This window comes from Bos indicus x Bos taurus, chromosome 8 (genome assembly GCF_003369695.1).
Source record: "Bos indicus x Bos taurus breed Angus x Brahman F1 hybrid chromosome 8, Bos_hybrid_MaternalHap_v2.0, whole genome shotgun sequence".
Classification (NCBI taxonomy): Eukaryota; Metazoa; Chordata; class Mammalia; order Artiodactyla; family Bovidae; genus Bos; species Bos indicus x Bos taurus.
The window spans coordinates 72,639,868-72,667,459 of record NC_040083.1 but is presented as its reverse complement, the minus strand read 5'-3'; the positions used below and the strand labels follow the sequence as shown (position 1 = coordinate 72,667,459).

Below are 27,592 nucleotides of genomic sequence, written 5' to 3'. Positions count from 1 at the left end.
TTACAGTAAATGGCTCCTGGGTTCCAATGACTAAGGCACTGATTCAAGAGCTGCCCTAAAATAGGTCACCTGTATCAAACTGGTAATGATGGATTTCCCAACTGACTGCAATAGCTCAAGGTGATCCAAGAATTTACTCTTTTCTTATACTGAGAAATATACAAAGTCACACATATTAATGAAAAGTATAAACTAATATTTTTGAAAAGTTCTTGAAATAAATTTATTTATATATACTTCCTTTCCCTTTTCATTTTAATTTGATTTTTTTTTTAATTTGAAGATGGTCATATTGGAAAAAACTTCATATAAAATTATATAATAGTCACAACAATGAGGGCTTCCCTGGTGGCTCAGATAGTAAAGAATCTGCCTGCAATGCGGGAAACCCAGGTTCAATCCCTGGGTTGGGAAGATCTCCTGGAGAAGGAAATGGCAACCAACTCCAGTATTCTTGTCTGGAGAATTCCCATGGACAGAGAAGCTTGGCAGGCTACCGTCCATGGATTCGCAAAGAATTGGACATGACTGGGCGACAAAGCACAGCACAACGAGGCACAGACAAATGCTGCTTGATTCCACTTACAGAAGATACCTGTAACAGTCAAACTCATGGAGTGAGAAAGTACACTGGTAGAGGCCGGGGACCAGGGGATGGGGGGATGAGGAGTTAGTGTTTAATGGGGGACAGAGTTTCAGTTTAGGAAAGTGAAAAATTCAGCAGATGGATGATGGTGAGATGTAAATGTACTTAGTGCCACTGAACTGTACAGTTAAATATGGTTAAAATAGTATGTTTTATATTATTTGACTTTCACAATAAAAAAATTAAAATTATACAATTGTCACCAATATTGGCATATAAATCAGAGTTTAGGGCGTTCTGAAAAAAAAAATGAATACTTGGAAAGACACATTAAAATTTGTGCCAGATAGCTAATAGGAAAAAACACACACTGAAATCATTATAGTATTTAAAAAAAAAAGTATTGCCTTCTGGGTCCTAATATTGAATTCCATAGAAATACTGGAAATTATTACTGAACCCTCACATGGGCAAACTAGAATTGCTCTCTGGTATTAAGTCCTTACTAGCTGCTGAGAATAATAAGACTAAAAAAGGCTGAAAGAAGAGAAAGAAAGAGAGGACAGAAGAAACAAGATCTTTGCAACAACAGACTCAGAGCAGTGGGAAACCCAATTTATCAAGAACATTCAAATCACACATTTCACCCCTAATAGGCAGAGAGAGACAGGAAGAAAACTGACACTGATCAAGCCTCTACCACATGGCAGGTGTTGTAGAATGTTTCTTATAGACAGGACAACTCCATTCCCCACATCGCTCTTGTCAGTTATGTATTTTCCGTACTTTTTCCAAATATGAAACCGGGGCTCAAGAGAAGCTAAGTATCTTGCCCAAGAGCACACAGCAGCCAATGGAAAGCCAGAACTGGGTCACAGCAGTGACTGATTCTGAAGCCCCTCATCTTCCCAGGGCACTGGGTACAAATGTAAATACAGGAACCCACAAGCTGCAAACTTTCAAAGATGTGAACATGCGTTCACATGTCCAATCACACGAGCTGTTCTTGTGTCTGGTGTGCACTGCCACGTGCGTGCGTCCTCTACAAGTGGCTGTGCTTTGTGTACTTTCCTGTACAGAGTACACTAGTACAGGGTCATCATTTGAAGCCCAGGATGTCTGGAAGCAAGTGTAAGACAGCTGTCCTGTAGCGAGTACTACTATACATTCAAAGTCCTGTACTGTAAGATTAAAAACTTTTTATTTTTCCTGGTTGTTTACATGTGTTATTTGTGTGAAAAGTACTATAAACCATTATAGTACTGTATAGCTGATTGTGTTAGTTGGGTACCTCGGCTACCTTTTCTGGATTTAGCAAAAAAACTGGATTCACACACATGCTCTTGGAATGGAACTTGTTCGTATGTAGGGGACTTACTGTTAAGAGAATCGGCCCATTTAACCTCTGCTTGTCCTTCCCGTCTGTCTCCTTTTCTTCCCCCTCATTTTCTGTGCTACTCGACAGGAGTGTTACTTCTTATATTTATATTCAAGAAGCATTAGTCCCTCAGTCGTGTCCAACTCTCTGCAACCTCATGGACTGTAGCCCACAAGGCTTCTCTGTCCATGGAATCCTCTAGGTGAGAGTACTGGAATGGGTTGCCATTCCCTTCTCCAGGGGATTTTCCCAACTCAAGGATTCAATCCGGACCTCCTTAATTGCAGGCAGAGTCTTTACTGTCTAAGACACCAGGGGAAAAGTTTTCAGGAAGACTCCCAAATTATTTAGCCACTGAAACCACACCTAACAATTAAAAACCCTCTATTATATATACTGAATGCATTCAGTTCAGTTCAGTTGCTCAGTCGTGTCTGACTCTTTGCGACCCCATGAATCACAGCACTCCAGGCCTCCCTGTCCACCACCAACTCCAGGAGTTCACTGAGACTCATGTCCATCGAGTTGGTGATGTCATCCAGCCATCTCATCCTTTGTCATCCCCTTCTCCTCCTGCCCCCAATCCCTCCCAGCATCAGGGTCTTTTCCAATGAGTCAGCTCTTCACATCAGGTGGCCAAAGTACTGGAGTTTCAGCTTCAACATCAGTCCCTCCAGAGAACACCCAGGACTGATCTCCTTTAGGATGGACTGGTTGGATCTCCTTGCAGTCCAAGGGACTCTCAACAGTCTTCTCCAACACCACAGTTCAAAAGCATCAATACTTTGGCGCTCAGCTTTCTTTATAATCCAACTCTCACATCCATACATGACTACTGGAAAAACCATAGCCTTGACTAGACAGACCTTTGTTGGCAAAGTAATGTCTCTGCTTTTGAATATGCTATCTAGGTTGGTCATAACTTTCCTTCCAAGGAGTAAGCATCTTTTAATTTCATGGCTGCAGTCACCATCTGCAGTGATTTTGGAGGCCAAAAACATAAAGTCTGACACTGTTTCCACTGTTTCCCCATCTATTTCCCATGAAGTGATGGGACCGCATGCCATGATCTTCGTTTTCTGAATGTTGAGCTTTAAGCCAACTTTTTCACTCTCCTCTTTCACTTTCATCAAAAGGCTTTTTAGTTCCTCTTCACTTTCTGCCATAAGGGTGGTGTCGTCTGCATATCTGAGGTTATTGATATTTCTCCTGGCAATCTCGATTCCAGTTTGTGTTTTTTCCAGCCCAGCGTTTCTCATGATGTACTCTGCATATAAGTTAAATAAGCAGGGTGACAATATACAGCCTTAAGGTACTCCTTTTCCTATTTGGAACCAGTCTGTTGTTCCACATCCAGTTCTAACTGTTACTTCTTGACCTGAATGACTGAATGCATTACCTCCAGTTAAATGGTGCTTCACCCAAACCCTATACAGTGGATTCCCACACAGTGAGCATTCCATTCACGCATTTCTAGAGTAACAGATAAGACTCTTACTTGAACTAATTTAATTGTAGAGCCAGGGCCAGCATTTGTCCATGCAACCAATTGCACAACATGTCAGGGCAGGGATTCCTAGAATCTAGTTTCAAATAGAGTGTGGCTCTGTGTTTCCCACATACGCTGCTTCCTTTCTGGGGCATCCTCAGGTCTAGAGTCCACTAGAAAGCTTTCTACCTTCCAGAGGAGAGAGGGATTGGGGGGTGGAATTCATAGGTAGTGAATCAAGCAGAAGTCCACCAGGCTGATCTTTTGGTGACTCTACCAGACACTGGCCTGACCCTGGCTGGGCGGCTAATAGTCTCTAGGAGGTGTGAGCTCAGGGAGAAGCTTTCCATTCATTTCATTTGCCCATTCCTAAAGTCAGGAGCATGAATACCTCTCAGAGAAATTGTAAGAAACTAATTCGCCAGCTGCACAATGCCACTGGAGAAGGAGGGAGAGATACACCCAACCTGGTGGCCCTGTGGGGTTCCCAGGATGCAGCCCACCTACCTTCTCATAGTTAGAGAAGCCCCCCATGACAGCTGGGTCCACGATGCCATTGAGCAGCATGGAGAGGGGATGCACAGAGAGGGACCGGTCCCAGGCATGCTGCTGGACACAGTTGCTGATCTTCTCATTGGTGAGCTCCATGGTTTCGATGGCATTCTCCAGAGGACTGATTTCCTCCTGTGGACAGAACACATCGGAGAAGAGAGACACCGAGCTCCATGGTCACTTCTGGGAAGAAGCCCAAGCCTTCCACTCAACAGGAACACAATTCCCACCAAGCTATGGAGGAGTGATGTTCTGCTTGTTAAGATCACGTTTATTAATAAGGATAGAACACTTACTTGAAATGGTGTTGGTAAGCTGCAAGATAAGCTACTTTGTTTCTCAATATAGTTTAACACTTTTGCATGATTTCATAAATGACAGCTATTTTTATTTATACATTATAAATCCACTGAACACTCAGAATGTATGGAATCAGAGAGCAAGATGAAAACAAATGGCTAAACAGTAAAAACTAGGAGTAAGTAGAATTTTAATTTGTGATTTATTTAGAAGACACTCATTTTCTTTGCTAAGCTGTTTAAAATCTCAGAAAGTACAAGGATGATTTATATATTGGAGTTATGGTAATGATTATTTCTTGGGGCAAAGTGTCTACGGAAATTTTGAGAAGACAAAATTGGAGCTGTAAGAATGGTTGTTTCTTAGGCAAATCTTTCTTAAGAGATTCTTGAGATGATCAACAACAAGAGGGGAGCAATGTATGTGACCCAAGACATTTGGGCACAACCAATACTCACTGCTAAGAGGTTTCATGCTCCTTTCATGAGAAAAGCTAAGAGATTCTGGAAGTCGCACATTCAGACCTACATTAACTCACCTTAGTATGGGTTCTATTGTTCATAGAAGTCAGAAATAATAAGATGTATTAGAATATTCAAGCTGGATTTTACATGAGAATCAAGTAAGATATAATATGGATTCAGAAAGAGCTCCTTCTGTGGAAATGTCTTCCAAACCAGATTCAAGAAAAATTGCCTTCTTCTTCACTTTACCCATGATCAACCAGCATGACCTCCTACTCCAAACTTGATACAAGCCTCTGTCCAAAATCACATTCACATTTCAAAAATAGCAATTTATCACTAGTGGGATGGAACACCTCAAACTTCAGATTTGTTCAAGACCTATTTCTTAATTGCTTATTTTCTGCAAGCACTGGGCTGAGAACCATTGTTATAAAAGTGATTAAGGTACAATTCGGCTGGAAGAAGCTTTGGACAGAGGAGCCTGGTGGGCTACAGTCCATAGGGTCGCAGAGAATCAGACACGATGGAGCAACTGAGCACATGGCTGGAAGGAGCATGTGATTTTTATAGGGTCAAGGTCAGAATGCAGAGGTCTCAAGACAAGTGAGCATGGGAGGTAACTCTTTAAAATAAGCCCAGGTTCTGACAGGGCATAGAAAAAGGGCATCTAACTCAGGTTGGGAGTTTCAGAGATGGCTTCCTGGAAAAGCTGGTATCTAAACTCAATCTCAATGGGAGTTAGGTTAAGAAGTAGGGAGAGGGCATTCTGGATAGAAAGAATGACCCAATGTCATAGAGACTGAATGAGCACAGAATAAGCAATTTAGTTCCAGGCACAGAAGACCAAGTAGAAGAGGCTTTTAGTCCCAAAGACCCTGTCTACATGTGCTAGGAGCATGGGCTTTCTAGTCTAGGCACTGGGGAGCCATGGCAAGGTTTTGAGCATGAGAATGATACAGCTGGATTTTCACTATGGAATTCACATTCTGAAGCAGAGAGGGAAAGACCTAAGAAGCCACCAGGCAGGGTGGGGCCAATCAGGAGCCTTTTTCAACATCATCAGCCAGAGATGAATGAGAGTAGAAACAGCGCACCATAGTAGGACTGGGGGAAGAAAAAACCAAAATGGACTTAATAAATATTAGAAAGCTAAAAATGACCAGCTTTGGGGAGTGCTGAAGATGGATGTGAGAGTTGGGACTATAAAGAAAGCTGAGCGCCGAAGAATTGATGCTTTTGAACTGTGGTGTAGGAGAAGACTCTTTCGAGTCCCTTGGACTGCAAGGAGATCCAACCAGTCCATCCTAAAGGAGATCAGTCCTGGGTGTTCACTGGAAGGACTGATGTTGAAGCTGAAACTCCAATACTTTGGCCACCTGATGTGAAGAGCTGACTCATTGGAAAAGACCCTGATGCTGGGAAAGATTGAGGGCAGGAGGAAACGGGACGACAGAGGATGAGATGGTTGGATGGCATCACCGAATCGATGGACATGAGTTTCGGTAAACTCCGGGAGTTGGTGATGGACAGGGAGGCCTGGAATGTTGCAGTTCATGGGGTTGCAAAGAGTCGGACACGACTGAGCAACTGAACTGAACTGAAGATGGAAAAGTCGAGGATGAGTGATGATGTGATGAGTTGAAAAATAAAAGGAGAGGAAGTATTCTTGGAGGAAAGAATGTAACTGATAGGAAACTCTAAGGAGGAATTTCAAAAATGTTTCTGGGTGCTGGCAGGATCCCTGGGGAGACAAGAGCCATTTGGTCTTATAAAAGAGCCATTCACTGGCAGTAACCTTTAGGATTGGTGTTGTAACATCAGTTTTATAAAGGAGTTCTATTCGACAAGCATGTCTTTTATTTCTCTTTTGGAAAATGAAGTTGGCTGGAGGAGCTAGTGAGTACCAGAGGGGGGGATTTAACAAAGGCTCTTATTTTATTTGGAGACAGAAATATTCTGAGTTCCACTTTCAGATGACTTACTATTGAGATCTGTTTGACTTCAAACCACTTGAGGATCCCAGGGAAGGTATAGGCAGTCGTATATGTGGTCCTTTCAATCCACATGGTCTGGTGGAAGGAAGGAAAGTGGGAAATGTTGGTTAGTTCCCAAGAAAAAGAGCAAAATTCTCAGGTTTAGTTGAGATTCTATTGGATTTATTTTTAAAATTTTTATTTTAAACATTTTTTCATTTTATATTAACAAATTTTATTTAATATTTTATATTATTTTACTTTGTATTTACTTTATATTTAAGGAATTTTTTATTTTATATCGAAACTAACACAATGTTGTTTTAGTTTCAGGTGTACAGCAAAGTGACTCAGCTATACACATACATGTATCTCTTCTCTTTCAAATTCTTTTCCCATTTAGGTTATTACAGAACTGTGAACAGAGCTCCCTGTGCTAGACAGTAGGTTCTTGTCGACTCTCTAGAGATTCTATTTTAAATGCCTCCTTAGTGAATTAGCCCAAATTTTCTACTAAACTTTAAAGATTCTATATGTTTAAAGCAGAAAGGAATTCTCTGTTAGGTCCCCCTCACTCTTTTTGATGGGAAATTTGAGGTCCAGAGAGGTGTGACATGCTCAAACCAAGTTCATGGTGGCAGCAGGCTCAGGAGTGGAGCCCAGTTCCTGGATCCCTAGTCTAGCGCTTTCCACTGAGAGAACAGCCTGCTGATGAGGTAATAAGTACATGGACCCGCTACACCAGGGCTGCCATCATTTCTGCTGTAGGTGCTGGTTGGGTGGATAGCCTCCATTCTGGATGTCAATTTCATCTTGTTTTAGAGGTCCAAGTGGTGAACTCACAGCAAACTCATTGTCAGGATCCTTTTCTCCTTTCCGGAATGGCCGAGAATACCTGAACTGCTGTACTTCGTTGGCTCTGTAGTAGCTGGGGAAAGACACAGTCACAATGCTGTGGCTTCTTTCTTACAATAAGCACTCCTCCATCAAAACCTGGGATGCATTTCACATGGACTGAGTCTTGTCCGTTAAATTTTCTGAACACTGATATAGTCTCCATGATGAAGGCTGGAGGTGGCACAGAACTTGATTTTATTGCACATCTTAATTACTGATGCATCTATCTCCCAGTTCACAATTTTAAAAGGCATATGGGGCTTCCCTGGTGGTTCAGTGGTAAAGAATCCACCTACGAATGCAGGAGACACAGGTTCCATCCCTGATCTAGGAAGATCCCAATTGCTGTGTGGAGCAACCAAGCCCATGCGAAACAACTACTGAGCCAGCACTCCAACAACCAGGAATTACACCTACTGAAAGCTGTGGGCCCTAGAGCCCATGCTCCGCAACAAGAGAAGCCACCGCAACAAGAAGCCCCCGCAACAAGAAGCCCAAACACGGCAACTAGAGAGTAGCCCTCACTCACCAGAACTAGAGAAAATCCCTCAGAGCAAAGAAGACTCAGTACAGCCAGAAATAAAATAATAAAACTTTTTAAAAGACTTAAAGTAATAAAAAAAAACTGTTAAATAAAAGGCAAAAGAACTTATGGCAGTGTTTGTGATCTCATTTGTATTACAGTGTCATCAGGCCAACTAGCATTTTAGCTTCTTAAGAAAACGGATGAGGCCTTCAGTCATGGGGGAACTCACCAAGCAAGGTGAGGTCAGCCATTACTGACCAGTGAATCCTTTTGGGTGGAAAAATGAACTAGGGGATCTGAACTCAAGAGCAAACTTCCTAATTTCCTACCCTCTGCTAGAAAAAATAAAAATAAACCCCCCAAATTCTACGAGTTACCAAGCTCTTACCTTATACTGAACATGGAATAGATATTTGCTGTGGTCTGAACATTTTGGGTCCCCTGCTCACCCCATGTTGAAATCTTAATGTCCAATGTGATGGTGTTAGAAGATGGGCCTTTGGGTGGTGATTAGCTCATGATGGTGGAGCCCTTGTGAATGGGGTTAGTGACCGTATTAAAAAAGAAGAAACACAGAGCTTCCTAACCCTCACTCCAGCACGGAAAGACACACTGAGAAAATGAACCATATATGAAGCAGGAAGTAGGCCCTTACCAGACACCAAAACTGTGAGGAATAGATTTTGTGGTTTATGAGCCTCCTCAGTCTATGGTCTTCTGTTACGGTACAGCAAATGGATGAAGACAAGAGAAGGTCTTTCAAACGGTAATGAATTTAAGGATTTGGTTTTGATAGACTTCTACATAAAGTGTGTGTGAGAGACACATGGTTTAAAATACCAAACAAAAAACCCCCACTTACTTTAAGATCTGCTCCGGAACTGGTTTATCCTTGTAGTTGGGTGGAAGGTTCATCACTGGCTTGACAGTGAAGCACTGCATGTCTGAGGAGCTCGTTAAGGAAGAAAGAGCCAGGAAGCTGTCGCTGCAAAAAGAACTGCCTTTTCCTCTTGCTTTACCAATGGAAACACTACCCACACCAACCACTCCTTTGAAGCAAAGGCCAGGACCACACTGAAAATGAGGTTCCATTAGGTATTACCGCAATGCCTTAGTAAGTCATAATCCTAGAACACTTTTTTATCAGACACATGTCAAACAACCTTGCCAGAGGAAAACAGACATTAATGCAATTTCAGGAAAACAGGTGATTAGAAATTATTTTAACTTTGTTTTGGACAAGCATCCATCTGAAATATTCAGACTCCAGAGCCCAGGCAATATGAATTTCTTGTATCTTTGGATACCTTAGATTTGAACCTTAGACTTGAACTTTTCTGCCTTTACCAACAAAGTTTCCAAACCTATAGTTTTGAAACTGGCACTGGGTCTGGACCTAATATTGTTGTTGTTGTTAAGTTGCTCAGTTGTGTCCAACTCTTTTCAACCCCATGGACTGCAATCTTCCAGGCTCCTCTGTCCACGGGACTCTCCAGACAAGAATATTGGAGTGGGTTGCCATTTTTTCCTCCAGGGGATCTTCCCAAGACAGTATCAAACCCATGTTTCTTGCATTGGCAGGCGGGTTCTTTATCACTGAACCACCAGGGAAGCCCCAGACCTGACACTGACTCCCCATATTTCTCAACATGAAGGCTGCCTTCCACTGACACCAAAAATCACCTGGAGATTTACTCAAAATGCAGAATTAGAATTCACAGCTGGTGAATCAGAATCTCTCCATGGTGATTCTTAAATATAACACAATTTGAGAACCACTGGGCTATACTTTACAATGTTACAGCTTACAAAGCATTTTCACATAAATGATCTTTTTACCTTGATCTTCACAGAAATGCTATTAAATATTTGCGAAAAAATAGAGTTCAGTTCAGCCGCTCAGTCATGTCCAACTCTTTGTGACCCCATGGACCTCAGCACGCTAGGCTTCCCAATCCATCACCAACTCCCAGAGCTTGCTCAAACTCATGTCCATCAAGTCGGTGATGCCATCCAACCATCTCATCTTCTATCATCCCCTTCCTTCTCCTCCTGTATCGTCCCCTTCTCCTCCTACCCTCAATCTTTCCCAGCATCAGGGTCTTTTCCAAGGAGTCAGTTCTTCACATCAGGAGGCCAAAGTATTGGGAGTTTCAGCTTCAGCATCAGTCCTTCCAATGAATATTCAGCACTGATTTCCTTTAGGATGGACTGGTTAGATCCCCCTGCAGTCCAAGGGACTCTCAAGAGTCTTCTCCAACACCACAGTTCAAAAGCATTAATTCTTTGGCACTCAGCTTTCTTTACAGTCCAGCTTTCACATCCATCTAAGACTACTGGAAAAAGCATAGCTCTGTCTAGACGGACCTTTGTTGGCCAAGAAATGTCTCTGCTTTTTAATATGCTGTCTTGGCTGGTCATAGCTTTTCTTCCAAGGAGCAAGTGTCTTTTAATTTAATGGCTGCAGTCACCATCTGCAGTGATTTTGGAGCCCCCCAAAATAAAAGTCTGTCACTGTTTCCACTGTTTCCCCATCTATTTGCCATGAAGTGATGGGACCAGATGCCATGCTTAGTTTCTGAATGCTGAGCTTCAAGCCAGCTTTTTCACTGTCCTCTTTCACTTTCATCAAGAGGCTTTTTAGTTCTTCTTCACTTTCTGCCGTAAGTGTGGTGTCATCTGCACATCTGAGGTTATTGATATTTCTCCCAGCAAACTTGAATCCAGCCTGTACTTCATCCAGCCTAGCATTTCTCATGATGTTCTCTGCATATAAGTTAAATAAGCAGGGGGACAATATACAGCCTTGACGTACTCCTTTCCCAATTTGGAACCAGTCTGTTGTTCCACGTCTGGTTCTAACTGTTGCTTCTTGACCTGCATATAGATTTCTCAGGAAGCAGGTCAGATGGTCTGGACCTAGGAAAATTCTTAAAGAAAATTATTTAAAAAGCCAGAGTTACCCCTTTGGAAAACCAAGGCCTGGAGAAGTTAAGCAACTGGTTAAAATCAAATGGCTATGCAGATACGACTTTGGGATGAGCTCCAGGACTCGTGTTTCTACATCAAATCCATAAAGACCTCTTTTCATTGCCACACCAAGGAGGCATCTCAACTGTTTTCTGAACCCCCAAACTGAAACCTTTCTTTCCCAAGCATCTACTAAGTGTTAATAGGCCATACACTTCCCTTTGAAAGACATGTCAGTCAACTGCTCTATCGTTATTACTGACCATCTTTCTATAGCAACTGACCACTCTGTACCTATAATAATTAATATGTACTGAAATTTTATTATGTGCCAGGGACTCTTCTCAGTATTTTACAGACAATCTTTACAAGAACTCCAAGGGGAAGAGTGATCATCACCCCCATTTTCTTGATAAGAAAACAGGCACAGAGAAACTGAGCTGCCCAAAGTGACATAGGAAGGGACAGCGCTGGGACTCGAACCTGGGCAGTTTGCTCCAGAGCGCTTTTTCTTATTTATCTACCATTCCCCACCTGCTCTGGCTTACCGACCTCTTTTAGAATACAGTAAGTCCTCTAAATATGAACCTTTGAGTTGTGAACTTTCAAAGATGTGAATGTGCATGCCATGCCATCAACATCAGGCCTGAGTGAAATTTCAGCTTGCCCTCCTCTCCTATTGCTGATGATCTCATCTCTACCATCTCCCTCCTCCAATCAGTAACTCTTCTTGCCTATTCACTCGACACCAGTCCCTGTATGCCAGCTGTGGTACTGGACTATGTACTTTTCAAGGTACTGTACTGTAAGATTAAAAGCGTTTTATTTTTTGTGTTTGTCTTTTATGTATTATTTGTATGAAAAGTATTATAAACCTATGACAATACAGTACTGTATGGCCAATTATGTTACTTGGGTACCTAGGCTAACGTTTTGGACTTATGAACAAATTGGACTTGCAAATGTACTCTTGGAATGGAACTTGTTCATACGTGGGAGACTTCCTTTATTGTTCAATTCCATAACATCTCTAATTTTTAAAATGCATGCAACTGGTTTTTCAGTAAGACATTATACATTACCAAAAGAGAGCTATGTGTCTTTATACAGGTTCCAGAATTCAGAACAGGAAGTCTACATTCTCCCCGGGCTCTGCCTGTGACTGTAACACACGTCCTTCCATACTCAAGATTTGCTTCTCATCTCCCTCTTTCAGTTACATCATAGCCCTGAGCTAAGGACATTAGGTTCCCGAAGCTTTTATGCAGACGGGACACTGAGTCAGGATGGTTAAATGAGTCTGAGGACAGGACCTACCTGCATGCAGGCACAGGACTGAACCCCCACCTTCTGTGGCTGGGCTGGGGCTGTAGCAGGTTCCAGAGCCCCGGGCCAGGACTTCCCTGGTGGTTCAGTGGCTAAGACTCCATACTCCCAATGCAGGGGGACTGGGTTTGATACCTGCTCGGGGAACTAGATCCCACGTGCTACAAAGAGTTTGCATGCCACCAGCTAAAGATCCCATGTACTGCAACCAAGACCTGACAGAGCCAAATAAATTAGTAAATAATAAACGTTAAAAAAAAAAAGAGCCCCTAAGCTGTAGTGCGAGACAAGGATACACTGCTTGGGGGAAGACTTGATATCATCTCCTGGGGGGGTGGTGCTGCTCATCTTCTCCGCGTTGGGAAACTGGGTCAGCAGCCGCAGGCTGAAGTCTTCTCGCCTCTCGTACTCCTTCCCCCGGTAGATGAAGATCTTGTTCTGCAGGTCAGGACACGCAGGGAGAAGCATTAAATATGAACAGTGAAGGGCAATTGGGGACTCAAGTCTCAAGGAAGTCACCGTCCTCCCCAGGCTAAGTGCAGCCCCTCCCTCGCCACCACGTTCCTACTGAACACTTACTACGTGCTCACAGCAACTGTCATATCTGAAAGAGCTCACAGTTTATTTGGGGAGTTAAGTCAAAATGCTTCTCAAGAGGGTGCCCTAGGATGATAACTCTTGTGCAAGGTCTACACCGATCCACAAGGAGATAAGGAGTTTGCACCCTATTGGAAATTCATGAGGTCACTGGGCATGCTGCTTAGGTTAGCTGGTATTTCTCACGGCAAGAAAATGAAAGAATGAAGGGCATTCATATACACTGAGGTGCAAGCTCCTTTATCATTCCTTAACTTACTGGATCTTACTTTCTCATCATGATCCAGTAAGTTAGGGAATCAGGACGTAAGCGACCCTGCCTCAGAGAACTCAAAAGTACAAACAAGATCAATCAACAGGTTAGGTGGGAACAGAGAACAGGATTAATCGACAGCCAGTCCCAAGCCAATCCTGGAGATGGCTGTGGATGACAACATCAAGGTCTCATAGACAAGAACTGCTCTCAATACTACTCTTTCCACTCCAAACTGCAGCTTTTTTTCCCTTTAATAAAAGTAACAAAATTGGATTTTTTGGAAAAGAAATTTTTGCGAGGTCCCAGACACAGAAGAAATTTGCCTCACAGTTCCTGCAAGTTCAACTGTCACTGTTTTGATGGTTCCTGCTCCTCTCATTGTCACAAACATGAATACTTAGCTTAGTATTTAAAGCATACATGTATTGTGGTGTATTGTGTGTTCAGTCACTCTGTCATGTCTGACTCTTTGCAACCCTGTGGACTGTAGCCCATCAGGTTCTGCTGTGTATGGAATACGCCAGGCGATAATACTGGAGTAGGTTGCCATTTCCTCCTGCAGGGGATATTCCCGACCCAGGGATTGAACCCATACCTCCTGCGCATCCTGCAATGCAGTTAGATTCTTCACCGCTGAGCCACTGGGTAAGCCCCACACGTGATCCATTTTTAACTAAAATCTGGGCCCATACTGTCCTATACAATGTTTCTTAAAAATCACTAGTCCAGATGAATGGACAAAGAAGACGTGGTACATATATACAATGGAACATTACTCAGCCATAAAAACGAACAAAATTGGGTCATCTGTAGAGAAGTGGATGGACCTAGAGACTGTCATACAGAGTGAAGTAAGTCAGAAACAGAGAAACAAATACTGTATATTAATACATAGATGTGGAATATATGGTACAGATGAACCTATTTGCTGAGCAGAAATACAGACACTGGCATAGAGAACAAATATATGAACATCAAATGGGGGAAGGGGAAGTAGGATGGACTGGAAGATTGCGACTGACATATACATATCTGGATTGACATACTGACATGTAAGATAGATAACTAATAATGACCTACTGTATAGCACAGGGAACTCTACTCAATACTCTGTAATGATATATATGGGAACAGAAACTTAAAAAGAGGGGATATATTTATACATATCGCTGATTCACTTTGCTGTACAGCAGAAACTAATGCAACAAAAAGGCAACTATATTTCAATAAAAAAAATCGGGAGAAAAAATTTTAAAAATAACTTGTACAGCCATACACTAAACATGTATTGAGCAAATTAGATCTGCTAAATGCTGGGGGTAAAATGGTGACCCTGCTCTGGTGGAAAGAAACAGAGAACGAGTAAGTTAATAAAATAATTTTGGTAATTTAAGTATCTTGAAGGCAATACACCTCTAGGCCCAACACAGAGGGCCATGAAAACTGCCCAGTTTTTTGGAATTGATGATTAAATGTTTCCAAGCTGGGAGAGATTTATGAGACTGATGTTGCATTATGCAATTTCATCATTCAGGCAGAACTACGGTGAGCTAAGGATTGGAGTATAAGAAAACACTAAGGGGATGACAACTGTGGAGAAAACCAGACAAGCAGAAGCTCAGCACAAGGGTGCTCAACCTGAAGGAGAGGGCTTCAAGGCACACTTGGGACTTGACTGGGTAGAGATGGAAGGATAGGGTTAGATGAGAAAAGGAGAGGGGGAGGACAACCAGGCAAAAAGTACTGAGAGCAGGCAGAAGAAATGTTCTCGAGACTTCCTGGTGGTTCCACGCTTAAGAATCCACCTGCCGAGGCAGGGGACATGGGTTCAAGTCCTGGTCCGGGAAGATCCCACATGCCGTGGAGCAACTAGGCCTGTGCATCACAACTACTGAGCTGGTGCTCCAGAATAAGCAAAGTCACTGCAAAGAAGCCCACGCACCGCAAGGAAGAGTAGCCCCTGCCCACTGCAGCTAGAGAAAGCTTGAGAGCAGCAACCGAGATCCAACACAGCTAAAAATGAACTGTTTTTTAAAAAAGAAGGGTGTTTGGATGCGTTAGAATATGAAAGGCTTTGAAAGACAGGTCAGTAGTCCAAAGGCTGGGAATTTGCTGGAGGTTCTGGTAGGAAGGCTCAATGTGATGAAGGAAGAAGTGCCATCAGCCTAACGTGTCCAGCTGTAGGGAACTGCGGCAGGAGTCCATGCGAGAAAGAGAAGCTGAGGAATCTCGTGTTGGAGCCTGTGGTATTTGGTAAAAAGCAAAGAGACGGGGGAGTGCGTGAGAGTTCTCAGATGAGAGCCTCAGGGAAGGAAGAGTGGCACCAGTGACAGGAACAGATGAGAAGGAGGCCTGCTGGGGGCCAGGGGAGAGGACAGGAAATTCACACATTCTGAGTTTGGGGAAATACTCCGTAACACAGAAGAGCATTCAGGTTACATCATTCATGTGGATTCTCTATTTTTCAGTACACATCAACAACACACAACATCTACAAACTCCTATACAGTTTATAAGAACTCCCATCTAACAGTCATTTCATTTTCAAATCAGCCCTGCAATGTGGACCTTATTTTTGTAACGTCCAGGTCAGAAAACCAAGACTTGATGGTTATATGATTTGGTCAAAATCACAGGTACTCAGAAGATGATTCAGACTCACTTTTTCAACTTGAAAGTCTAGACTTATTCTCACTGAATCACTGCTGCCACTAAGTTTATAACCATTATTCCATGTGAACTAATAATCATATGTAATAAGTGTACCAGCTATCAATATCTTACCATGTGTTAGTCACTTAGTTGTGTCCAACTCTTTATGACCTCCATGGATCGTAGCCTACCAGGCACCACTGTCCATGGAATTCTCCAGGCAAGAATACTGGAGTGGTAAGCCATTTCCTTCTCCAGGGGATCTTCCTGACCCAGGATCACATGCTGTCTCCCACATTGCAGGCCAATTCTTTACCAGCTGAGCCACCAGGGAAGCACCAATAATACTGGAGTGGGTTGCCACTGAACTGGGTAGCCATTCCCTTCTCCAGAGCATCAAGAACGACAGCAAATTTAAGAACAGAACCTACTGCCAGGCTCCATCCCAGATCCCCTACTCTCATTTCTCTCACTTCAGCCACTCAGTCGTGTCCGACTCTTTGCAACCCCAAGGACTGCAGCACGCTTGGCTTCCCTGTCTATCACCAACTCCCAGAGTTTGCTCACACTCATGTCCAATAAGTTGGTGATGCCATCCAACCATCTCATCCTCTGTTGTCCCCTTTTCCTCCTGCCCTCAATCTTCCCCACCATCAGGGTCTTTTCCAGTGAGTCAGTTCTTTGCATCAGGTGGCCAAAGTATTGGAATTTCAGCTTAAACATCAGTCCTTCCAATGAATATTCAGGACTGATTTCCTTTAGGATGGACTGGTTGGCTCTCCTTGAAGTCCAAGGGGCTCTCAAGAGTATTCTCCAACACCACAGTTCAAAAGCAGAAATTCTTTGGTGCTCAGCTTTCTTTATAGTCCAACTCTCACATCCATCCGTGACAAATGGAAAAACCATACCTCTGACTAGACGGACCTCCGTCGGCAAAGTAATGTCTCTGCTTTTTAATACACTGTCTTGGCTGGTCATAGCTTTTCTTCTAAGAAGCAAGTGTCTTTTACTTTCATGGCTGCAGTCACCATCTACAGTGATTTTGGAGGCCAAAAAAATAAAGTTTTTCATTGTTTCCATTGTTTCCCCATCTATTTGCCAAAAGTGATGGGACTGAATGCCATGATCTTAGTTTTCTGCATGTTGAGTTTTAAGCCAGCTTTTTCACTCTACTCTTAACACTTTCATCAAGAGGCTCTTTAGTTCCTCTTCACATTCTGCCATAAGGGTGGTGTCAACTGCATACCTGAGGTTACTGATATTTCTTCCAGCAACCTTGATTCCAGCTTGTGCTTCATCCAACCTGGCATTTTTCATGATGTAATTTGCACATAAGTTAAATAAGCAGGGTGACAATATACAGCCTTGACATACTCCTTTCCCAATTTGGAACCAGTCTGTTGTTCCATGTACGGTTCTAACTGTTGCTTCTTGACCTGCATACAGATTTCTCAAGAGGCAGGTCAGGTGGTCTGGTATTCCCATCTCTTTCAGAATTTTCTGCAGTTTATTGTGATTTACACAGTCAAAGGTGTTGGCATAATCAATAAAGCAGAAGTGGATGTTTTTCTGGAACTCTGCTTTTTTGATGATCCAATGGTTGTTGGCAATTTGATCTCTGGTTCCTGTGCCTTTTCTAAAACCAGCTTGAACATCAGGAAGTTCATGGTTCACATACTGAATCAAACTTGGCTTGGAGAATTTTGAGAATTACTTTGCTAGTGTGTCAGATGAATGCAACTGTGTGGCAATTTGAGCATTCTTTGGCATTGCCTTTCTTTGGGATTGGAATGAAAACTGACCTTTTCTAGTCCTGTGGCCACTGCTGACTTTTCCAAATTTGGTGGCATATTGAATGCAGCACTTTCACAGCATCATCCTTTAGGATGTGAAAGTGCTCAACTGGAATTTCATCACCTTCACTAGCTTTGTTTGTAGTGATGCTTCCTAAAGCCCACTTGACTTAGCATTCCAGGATGCCTGGCTCTAGGTGAGTGATCACACCATCATGGTTATCTGGGTCATGACGATCTTTTTTGTATAGTTCTTCTGTATATTCTTGCCACCTCTTCTTAGTAACTTCTGCTTCTGTTAGGTCCATACCATTTCTGTCCTTTATTGTGCCCATCTTTGCATGAAATGTTCCCTTGGTATCTCTAATTTTCTTGAAGAGATCTCCAGTCTTTCCCATTCTATTGTTTTCCTCTCTTTCTTTGCATTGATCACTGAGGAAGGCTTTCTTATCTCTCCTTGCTCTTCTTTGGAACTCTGCATTCAAATGGGTTTATCCTTTTCTTCTTTGCCTTTATCTTCTCTTCTTTTCTCAGCTATTTGTAAGGCCTTCTCAGACAACCATTTTGCCTTTTTGCATTTCTTTTTCTTGGGGATGGTCTTGATCACTGCCTCCTGTACAATGTCAAGAACCTCTGTCCATAGCTCTTCAGGCACTCTATCAGATCTAATTCCTTGAATCTATTTGTCACTTCCACTGTATAATTGTAACAGATTTGATTGAGGTCATACCTGAATGGTCTAGTGGTTTTCCCAACTTTCTTCAATTTAGGTATGAATCTGGCAATAAGGAGTTTATGATCTGAGCCATAGTTAGCTCCCAGTCTTGTTTTTCCTGACTGTATAGAGCTTCTCCATCTTTGGCTACAAAGAATATAATCAATCTGATTTCAGTGTTGACCATCTGGCAATGTCCATGTGTACAGTCTTCTCTTGTGTTGTAAGAGGGTGTTTGCTACAACCAGTGCTTTCTCTTTGCAAAACTCTGTTAGCCTTTGCCTTGCTTCATTCTGTACTCCAAGGCCAAGTTTGCCTGTTACTTCACGTATCTCTTGACCCCCTAGTCTGCCTTATACACAACCAGTGTTAACGACATGTAAATAACCCACCATCTTTTATATCCAGCCTGGAGAGTTCCTTTGCGTTCCAGATCCACATTATCAAATTGTCCACTCAAATGTTTTTGGATGTTTCAAATCTACATCACATGGAGTATGTCCAAAATCAAACTTTTATAATCTGAAAAGATGCCGAAAACCCCTCTGCAAGGCGGTACCCACAGCTCTCTGACCCTGTTCTCTACCTGCCCTGTGTTCTTCAGGTGCTTCTCCAGCCTCATGGCTTATGAACCTGCTGTTCTCACTGTCTGGCCCCCTCATGAGAGCTACCTGGCTTATTCCCTTACTTCTTTCAGGGTTTTACTCCAATGTCACTTTCTTACTGAAGACTTTCCTATTCACTCTGTTTAAAATTACAACTCTAGGGACTTCCCTGGTGGTCCAGTGGCTAAGACTCTGTGCTCCCAATGTGAGGAGTCCAGGTTCCATCCCTGGTCAGTGCACTCGATTCCATCTGCTGCAGCTAAAGAATCTGCATGCTGCAACTAAGACCCAGCACAGACAAACAATAATTTTTTTTAAAAAGATTGCAACTCAACCCCCATCACCAGGCTCTCTATTCACTTCCCCTGACATAGCTTCTCTACAATACTTGCTGAGTATCTACCCTGTAGGAGGCATTGTTCTAGCCCATCTGACATACTCAATATTTTACTTACCCACCTTAGTATTTTTTTATTTACTTGTCCCTCAAGAATATAAGCTCTACAATTTCAGGGAGTTGGGTTTGTTTTGGACTCTGCCCCCAGACCTGTGGGCTTCCCTTGTGGCTCAGACAATAAAGTATCCACCTGCAATGCAGGAGACCTGGGTTCCACCCCTGGGTCGGGAAGATCCCCTAGAGAAGCGAATGGCAACCCACTCCAGTGTTCTTGTGTGCAGAATTCCATGGACAGAGGAGCCTGGCGGGCTACAGTCCCCGGGGCTGCAATGAGTCTGTCACCACTGAGCACGCATGCCCAGGCCTATGTTACCGCAAGCACCACAGTGAGAGATCAGTAAACACTTATTCAATGAGTGGATTCACTCTTCTCCATAACTGTCCTTTCCCAGCATTGCTATCTGAGTGGACGGCTGCACTGCCCCACCAATTATGCAGACCAGAGAGCAAGGAATCGTTCTTACCATGTCCCTCTTCTTCTCATCCTCATCCCATCAGTCATCAAATACTGTTACTTCGTCTCCATCACACTCATCTTTCCACTTCTCTCTAAAGCCATTTCCCAAGGCTGGCTGTCATCTCTTCCCTGAGTATCTGCCATGGTCTCTATGCACGTCCCATCCATTCTCCATACCAAAGCCAGATGACCTCACCAACAGAAAAAATGGGCACTGGCTCCCCACTGCTCTCAGGATGCTGACAAAACAGGATGTGGAACCCCAAAGCCCGACACGCTCTTCCCCTGCTTCCTGTCTCATCTCCCTGCCCACTTCTGAATCCCTCTCTTCCCACAGCACTGGTCTGTCACTTCTAGCGCCTGCCACACTCTTGCCTGCTCTTCCCTCTGCCTGGAATACTTTTTCCCTTTACCTCCTGCCCCTTTCCCCTTTTCCTCCCTTACCTTTACCTTACCTCCATCCCCTTTACCTCCTTAACTTCCAGTTCATCTTTCAAATCACAGGTGAAGCAGAAGTTTTCTAGGAAGTCTTTCCTGACTCTTAAAAAAAATTTAGGTATAACTGACACAGTAAAATCTACCCCCTTAGTGCAGAATTCTGCCAGTTGTGACAGACATAACCACAACTACAGTTAGGATACAGAACAGTTTCATCACCATCAAAAATTTCCCTATGTTTCTCTGTAGGTCAAACTCCCCTCTGGCTCCAATTACTCAATAACCACTGATCTGTTTTCTACCCCTAGAGAAAGTACTGACTTGGTCAGAATGCCATATAAATAAAATCATAGAATACGTAGGCTTTAAGGTCAAACTGCTTTTACTCAGCACAATGCATCTGAGATTCATCCCCGTGTTGTGTGTATCAGGAGCTTATTCCTTTTCTTTCTTGAGCGGTATTCTACCGCATGACTATCCCACACTTTGTTGATCCCTTCAGCAGCAGCTCAGGGACTTCTGGGCTGTAGCTAATCTTTAGTGATTATGAGTAATGGTGCTATAAACAATCATGTACCATTTTCACGTCAACGTAGCTTTTTACTTGACTTGTGTATATACTACTTAACCAGCCCGCCTAGTACAGAATACCTGTCTTGGTCAGTTTGAATTTTATATTCATTTATGTGGTTATTTAATTAACAACTCAGCCATTAGGGTGTAAAACCCATGAGACCAAGGACCACATCAGATTATAATCAGCACTGTATCTCTAATGTCTGGCACACCGTGGTGGTGTTTAGTCACTAAGTCAAGCCTGCCTTACTCGCCACCCCGTGGACTGCAGCCTGTCAGGCTTCTCCGTCCATGGGATTTTTCAGGCAAAAATACTGGAGTGGCACACAGTAGGCTCTTGCCACACAGCCATTGAATGAATGAACTATTTCCTTATTAGACATTGTAAGGAATGTATTTTCCTTTCCACTTTTTCTTTGCCTTTTTAAATTAGGGGAAGGAAGATGGCCAATATATATGCACAACATAGCTCAGCACTAAAAGAGGCTTCTTTTCTGTGGGAGAAAATAAGAAGCTTTTTTTTTAGGTTTGTTTTTTGAGATTGTAAAATCAGTATCGCATGATAAAAAGTTTCTGAGAAGGAAGATAAACAGGGTCCTTCTCACTATTACAACAAAACTGGTTTAATTTTTGTGCAACTTTTGCAGTCTTGTCCTGGGGAGTATTTGTTTTCAAACTAGCCCTGGCTGGAAATCAAATAAACAATGAGACACATCAATCCACACCTTCCCCCAGCCTGACCCGCAGCAGCAGACCAGCAGAGAAGATGGTTCTGTTTTTCCTTTTTTCACTCCACCTGGGAAAAGTCATTTTGCAAAAGAGCTGCCAGAATACCAAAGGTGGCCAGGGGTGAAGAGACCAGCCGCTCAGGAAGTGGTTTTCCTCCCTGACCACCCACAGTGAGAACACAGGGCTCCAGCTGCTAACACACTAGACTCATCTGGAAAAGAGATGAAGACATTCCCTCCTCCAACTGCATGGCTCAATGGCCAGGGAGACCACCCTCGCGCTTCTTACCCGCAGGAAAGAAGGGAAGCCCTGTCCGTAGTAGCCAACAGCAAAGTACTCGGGCTGAGGCCTCATGGCCTTAATGATGTTCTCATAAAACGAGGCTCTTTTTTTCTGGAAGACAAAACAAGACATTTCATGGGGAGGTTACAAGGGCATCATCAGAGGAAAACAAAAAAGTTCAGGCTCTGTGCTTTGTTGTTTCCTATGTAACACAGAGAAATGAAAGGTTTTTGGAAAACATCTTGTGAGCCCAACACTTATCCTTCTGTTGGATCAGGGGTTTTGGGTCTGTGTCTATGAATGGGCCTAAGAGGGCCTGGGAATCCGTGTGCTGCATGCTCAGTCATGTCCGACTCTTTGCGACTCCATGGACTGTAGCCTGCCAGGCTCCTCTGTCCATAGGATTTCCCAGCAAGAATCCTGAAGTGGGTTGCCATTTACTCCTCCAGGGGATCTTCCCGACCCAGGGATAGAAATCATGTCTCCTGCATTGGCAGGTGGATTCTTTACCACCTGGGAAGCCCTGGGATTCCTTGCTGTTATATGCAGAAGGACAAATGTCTGTGCATTTCATCTGTGGGCAAAGCAGGGTTTTGCTTTCACCAGTTGCTTAAAGGGGTTCGGGACCCCTAAAAGGTTAAGAAGCACTTTTTGGGATTCAGGTGGGTGGTTACATTGGAACAGAGACACAGGAGGAAAGAAAGAGAGAACCTTCCAGTTCACGCAGGTAGTTTAGAATCAAGTCCTTGGTTCAGCTACAAGTACCCAGAAGGTGGTGATGATGTTCTGTTTTTCAATATCTGGTGTCATTCTTAACTTTTCCCCTGGAGAGAGGCTTTCTGGCCAGTGGGTACATGGTCAGCTTAAAAAAAAAAAAAATTTTTTTTTTTTTTTAAATTTTTTGGCTATACCACATGGCATGTGGGATCTTAGCTCCCTGACCAGGGATGGAACCAGTGTTCCCTGCACTGGAAGTGTGGAGTCTTAACCACTGGACCAGCAGGGAAGTCTCCAGCATCAGGTTTAAAGGAAGCAAAATAGGTATCCAGACCTGGGGACTTAGACAGCGGTACCACCCCCCACCCCCCACATACACAATGGTGTTAGCGTGACTGTATTACTACACTACCTCCGTAAAAGGTTTCTATCACAATGTTTTCTTAGAAAGTTAACAGGTAACATTACTCACACTTGAGCTTAGTTTCTGAAATTCCTATGTGACTTTTTGCATGATGGCAGGAACAGGTGCCATATACACTGACAAATATTTTTCAAAATGATCTTGACAATTATCTCCTCAAATTTTTACATGACAGTGGGTGACCTGACCTTTTGTGACCCTTCTACTAAAAATGACCCAATGTCATATTGTGTTGGCCTCCCACTGGGCATGGAAAAGGTTCACAGCTCTGAGGATGTGGACCACAGAACAAGTAACTCTATGAAGAGAAGATGTCAGAAGACATCAGAAGCATGGACAGTCTTCATGGAAGGCAGAGTAACCGAGAGGGGAAAGGGAAGCTCGATTAAGGACATGAAGGGTCCAAGGAGCAGCAAAAGGCACACAGCAGAGAGGGCTGCAGACAGGGGTCCTGAGCCCCCTATTAAGGATATTCTGGAGAAATACTGATGATAGCTTTTAGATCTCATCTTTCTTCATTTTTAATCCAAGCAAGGTGTACCTTCCCCTCGTAGAAAACATCATTTGTGCTGACTTGCTTACACTTAAAACACCATTTTCATGACCACTATGCTCAGCTCCTCTGCAGGAGGAAAGACATCTTCTGATCCAGACTCACCAGGAGATCGCCCAGGCCCTCGTAGTCAAAAACTTTGCTCTCGTACGTCTCCGCCAACTCTTTGCTCAGCTTGATTGCCTTCTCCCACATCTTCAGAAAAAAAGAAAAGGAGGGTTACAAGTGGAGAACAAAGCAGTCATTGATCCAGCAGCAGAAGCCATTCCGGAGTCACTGGGCAGTGACTAAGGAGTCAGGTGGGTTCAGTTTCAGTGCGTATTTCCCCACATGCCTCACTGCTAGGATCAACTAACCCTGGTTTCTGACATTATAAATCCACTGTATCTTGGCTGCTCTGCCAGGGGGCATTTTCCATTCTGTTTGCAAGAACATGAAGAACACCATGTGTCCCCCCAAAAAGCAATACTTAGTTGAAAGAACAAAGCACTAAAGACCACTGAAAGAGGAGGGGAACCAGTTTTGAAGCTTAGGTCTTGGGAGCGTGGAAGTCTTGTTGGAGGGGAAGGGAAATAGGCATGGGCTCTGGCTCTGGGCATATGCATGTGTGTTTCTTCTGAGTTAGGCTGTTTGGGAGGAGGCAGGGGTATGAAAGTCTGACTGTACTGTTGCGTGGAATTTGGGAAACTACTTCTCCAATTCAGGGCACTGATTTGCTGTTTATAACTAAACTACCTACTTGGTCAAAGACAGCTTTAGGAAATGCCTTAGAAAAGTGGTCGCCAACCTTTTTGGCACCAGGAACTGGTTCTGTGGAAGACAATTTTTTCATGGATCGGGGAGGGGGTTGGTTTTGGGATTATTCAAGTGCATTACATTTCTTGTGCACTTTATTTCTATTAGTTATTACATCAGCTCCACTTTAGATCATCAGGTATTAGGTCACACAGGTTGGAGACCCCTGCCTTACAGCACTTATGACCAAGCAAGTTACAGCCAAATGCACATATTTGGCATCTGAGGCTAGTATCCCAGATTGATGAGCCTGTGTTCACTCTGGCTTTTCATAAAATGCCTCTCAGCTGGATACTATTAATAACAGCATCTGGACATGTCCCATTTCAGTCATAACCAGGCACTATGGTCCATTGCTTCTGGCTGCTGAAGGACTGTATGTGCAGTTCACACAGACTTGTACAACACTTTAAAACAAAATCTTCTAAGGCCATTTGCCAAATTTGTCCCTTCTGCAATCTCTGGGCCCGGACCACTCAAAAGGCTCTGAAATGTGCCAAATGGAGACCATTCCAGCTCAGCTAGAACTGATGCAGGAGGCCAGTCAACAGTACCATGGGGCCCAGTTCACTCCTTATTCGCCAAATGCTAAGCTATAAGAGACAGGGAGACAGCCTAGCGGAGAGGTTCTCAAAGTGTGATCCATGCCTGGTCTCTGGGAGTCCCAAGGACTCTTTCATGGGATCAATGAGGTCAACACCATGTTCTTAATACAAATACTATTTGCCTTTTTTTCTTTTCTTTTCAATGTTTATGTATTTGTCTGCATCGGGTTTTAGTCGTGGCATGCAGAATCTTTAGTAGTGCATGTGGGATTTAGTTCCCTGACCAAGGATTGAACCTGTAGCCTCTGCATTGGGAGCATGGAGTCTTAGCCACTGGACCACCAGGAAGTCCCTATTTGCCTTTTTTCAATGCTCATTCCCTTATGAGTCTACAGTGGAGTCTCCCAGTGGCTACAGGACGTGTGATGTCACAACATATTGGTTGTCGAGGCGGATATTTGAATCCTGCTGTTTCTATGGAGCCAGATGATAAAGAGATTTGCAAAAATATCCTGTCACTTACTTTTTTGGAAAATATGGTCATTGTTTATAAACAGATATGATTTATATTAACAGGTAATAAGCTTACTATTGTTAAAAGAAAAAATATTTTAAAATTTTGTTTTAATTTCAAAGAATATAACCATTAATGGACATAGCCCCCATGAACAAAAGCTCTTGAGGCTCTTCAGTGATTTTTAAGCGAGTAAAGGAGTGCAGAGACCACAAAGTCTGAGCAAATACACTTGTTCTGTGCACCTCAAGTTATCTGTAAAACAGAGATAGGATCGATATTACAGGGTTAGAGCAAGAATTAAATTAGAAACAGTCTGGAAATCACCCAAAATAGTAACTTGCACTAAACAGGTGGTAGTTATTTTATCATAATATTTATTTGACCTATTTATTTGATCAACAGGTTCCACTGGTAAAACAGTGGCGGCTGAAAGTGGCAGGCTCTTAGAGAGTCAAATCTGGAAATCCTTTTTGTTTTGGTAGCATTTTCTTTCCCCACTACCTAAGCGTTTTCTTTTCTTTTTCAATTTTCAATTTAAAAGCCTTCCAACTGGATATGTTTTCTCCAGATGATCAGAGATTCCATGACTTGGTGGCCCTGTTGATACATCTATTTTACTTTCCCTTGTAGGATTTAAGTTGCTTGTTACATGCAGTCTACGATGTGAGGCAAGCAGTGACCTAGGGATGGAAAATGCCCCAGGTGTCAGCCAACAACATCTTAAGAATGCACTGATAGTGATGGTACCAGCTCCTGGCCTTCAGCAGTATTTAAAAGGTACAATTATAAAAAAAATAAAATAAAATAAAAGGTACAATTATGGCTATGAGAGTGGGGCTCTGGGCTGTTCACTGTATTCTCCATTACGTTAAGTGTCCTCCACATAAGTGATCCTTATTTATTGCCTTTCTTACCTTGGGCTTCCCTGGTGGCTCAGAGGCAAAGAATCTGCCTGCAACTCAGGAGACTGGGGTTCAATCTCTGGTCAGGAAGATTGCCTGGGGAAGGGAATGGCAACCCACTCCAAGATTCTTGCCTGGAGAATTTCATGGACAGAGGAGCCTGGAGACCTACAGTCCATGGGGTTGCAACGAGTCAAACATGACTGAGTGACTCACACTTTCTTACCTTATTTTATCAACTCATTTTCTCACCCATTAAAAATATCCAGCCCCCTTTGAATTCAAAGATATACATGGGAATAGTAAAGATTAAGTTTGGGGTCACTGCTGCATAATAAAAATCTGTCTGGTTTTTGTCTTGAGTTCCTGGTAGGGAGCTTCTAAACTCTTGAATCTCCCCAGTGATAGAAGTATCTTTGTAGTTCACAGTGGACCCCTCAGGAGACATGGGAATTGATACTGAGGTGACTTACGGCAGGCACGTAGATGGTCTGAGAATGGGGACTGGCCTTGCCAGAACCAACATCCATGTGATTTATGGGTGGCATGGGGACTCCTGCACTTGCAGCTGGCATCTGAAGTTTGGGCTGACTTGTTGGGAGCTGTGCCCTTAACCTGTAGGCCCTGCACTAACTCTGGCTGGTAAGGATCAGCAGTGTAATGTAGTAAGCGTGGCAGTCATTTCCCCCTTTGCCCTCACTCCCCCCCCAACACTGACCTTGCCTTTGTCAAAATATGATATGATTTCTTGATATAGCTTCTCTTTAAGCTCTTGCTGGGTGTACACGTAGTAACTGTCCCTCTGAAGCAAATGGGGCACACAGGGCTTGTCAGACCACTGGAAAACACACAAAGGCAACACAAGAGATGAATGCAGCGCCGTTCATTTAATTAATTAAAGGGGCGAACGCAAACAAACATTCAACTGGAAACCTTCACAGAAATATTTGTACATATCTGATTCATCCACATTTTCAATGATTCACTAAACACAAAAATTGCATACACGCACACAGCAGCTTCAAAACAAACAAGTGGCATGCCAAACGGACAAATACTGCAGGCATTCCATGAGGGTCAGGAATGAGGCGAGGCTGCCAACCAGCATGACTGTGGTC

General features: G+C 43.2%; 1 protein-coding gene across 2 annotated transcripts in view; it reads right to left on the bottom strand.

The window, feature by feature from the left end:
• DOCK5 (dedicator of cytokinesis 5) overlaps positions 1 to 27,592 on the bottom strand; it is a 280,652-nt gene that overhangs the window by 16,853 nt on the left and 236,207 nt on the right. For both annotated transcript variants that reach the window (XM_027549946.1, XM_027549947.1), the window contains 8 exons: positions 27,193 to 27,312; positions 23,821 to 23,910; positions 22,028 to 22,132; positions 12,761 to 12,902; positions 9,031 to 9,112; positions 7,589 to 7,673; positions 6,755 to 6,841; positions 3,961 to 4,137 (listed from right to left, as the gene is read on the bottom strand). In XM_027549946.1, coding sequence (XP_027405747.1) covers positions 3,961 to 4,137; positions 6,755 to 6,841; positions 7,589 to 7,673; positions 9,031 to 9,112; positions 12,761 to 12,902; positions 22,028 to 22,132; positions 23,821 to 23,910; positions 27,193 to 27,312 — 888 coding nt within the window. The remainder of the gene's footprint in view (positions 1 to 3,960; positions 4,138 to 6,754; positions 6,842 to 7,588; positions 7,674 to 9,030; positions 9,113 to 12,760; positions 12,903 to 22,027; positions 22,133 to 23,820; positions 23,911 to 27,192; positions 27,313 to 27,592) is intronic.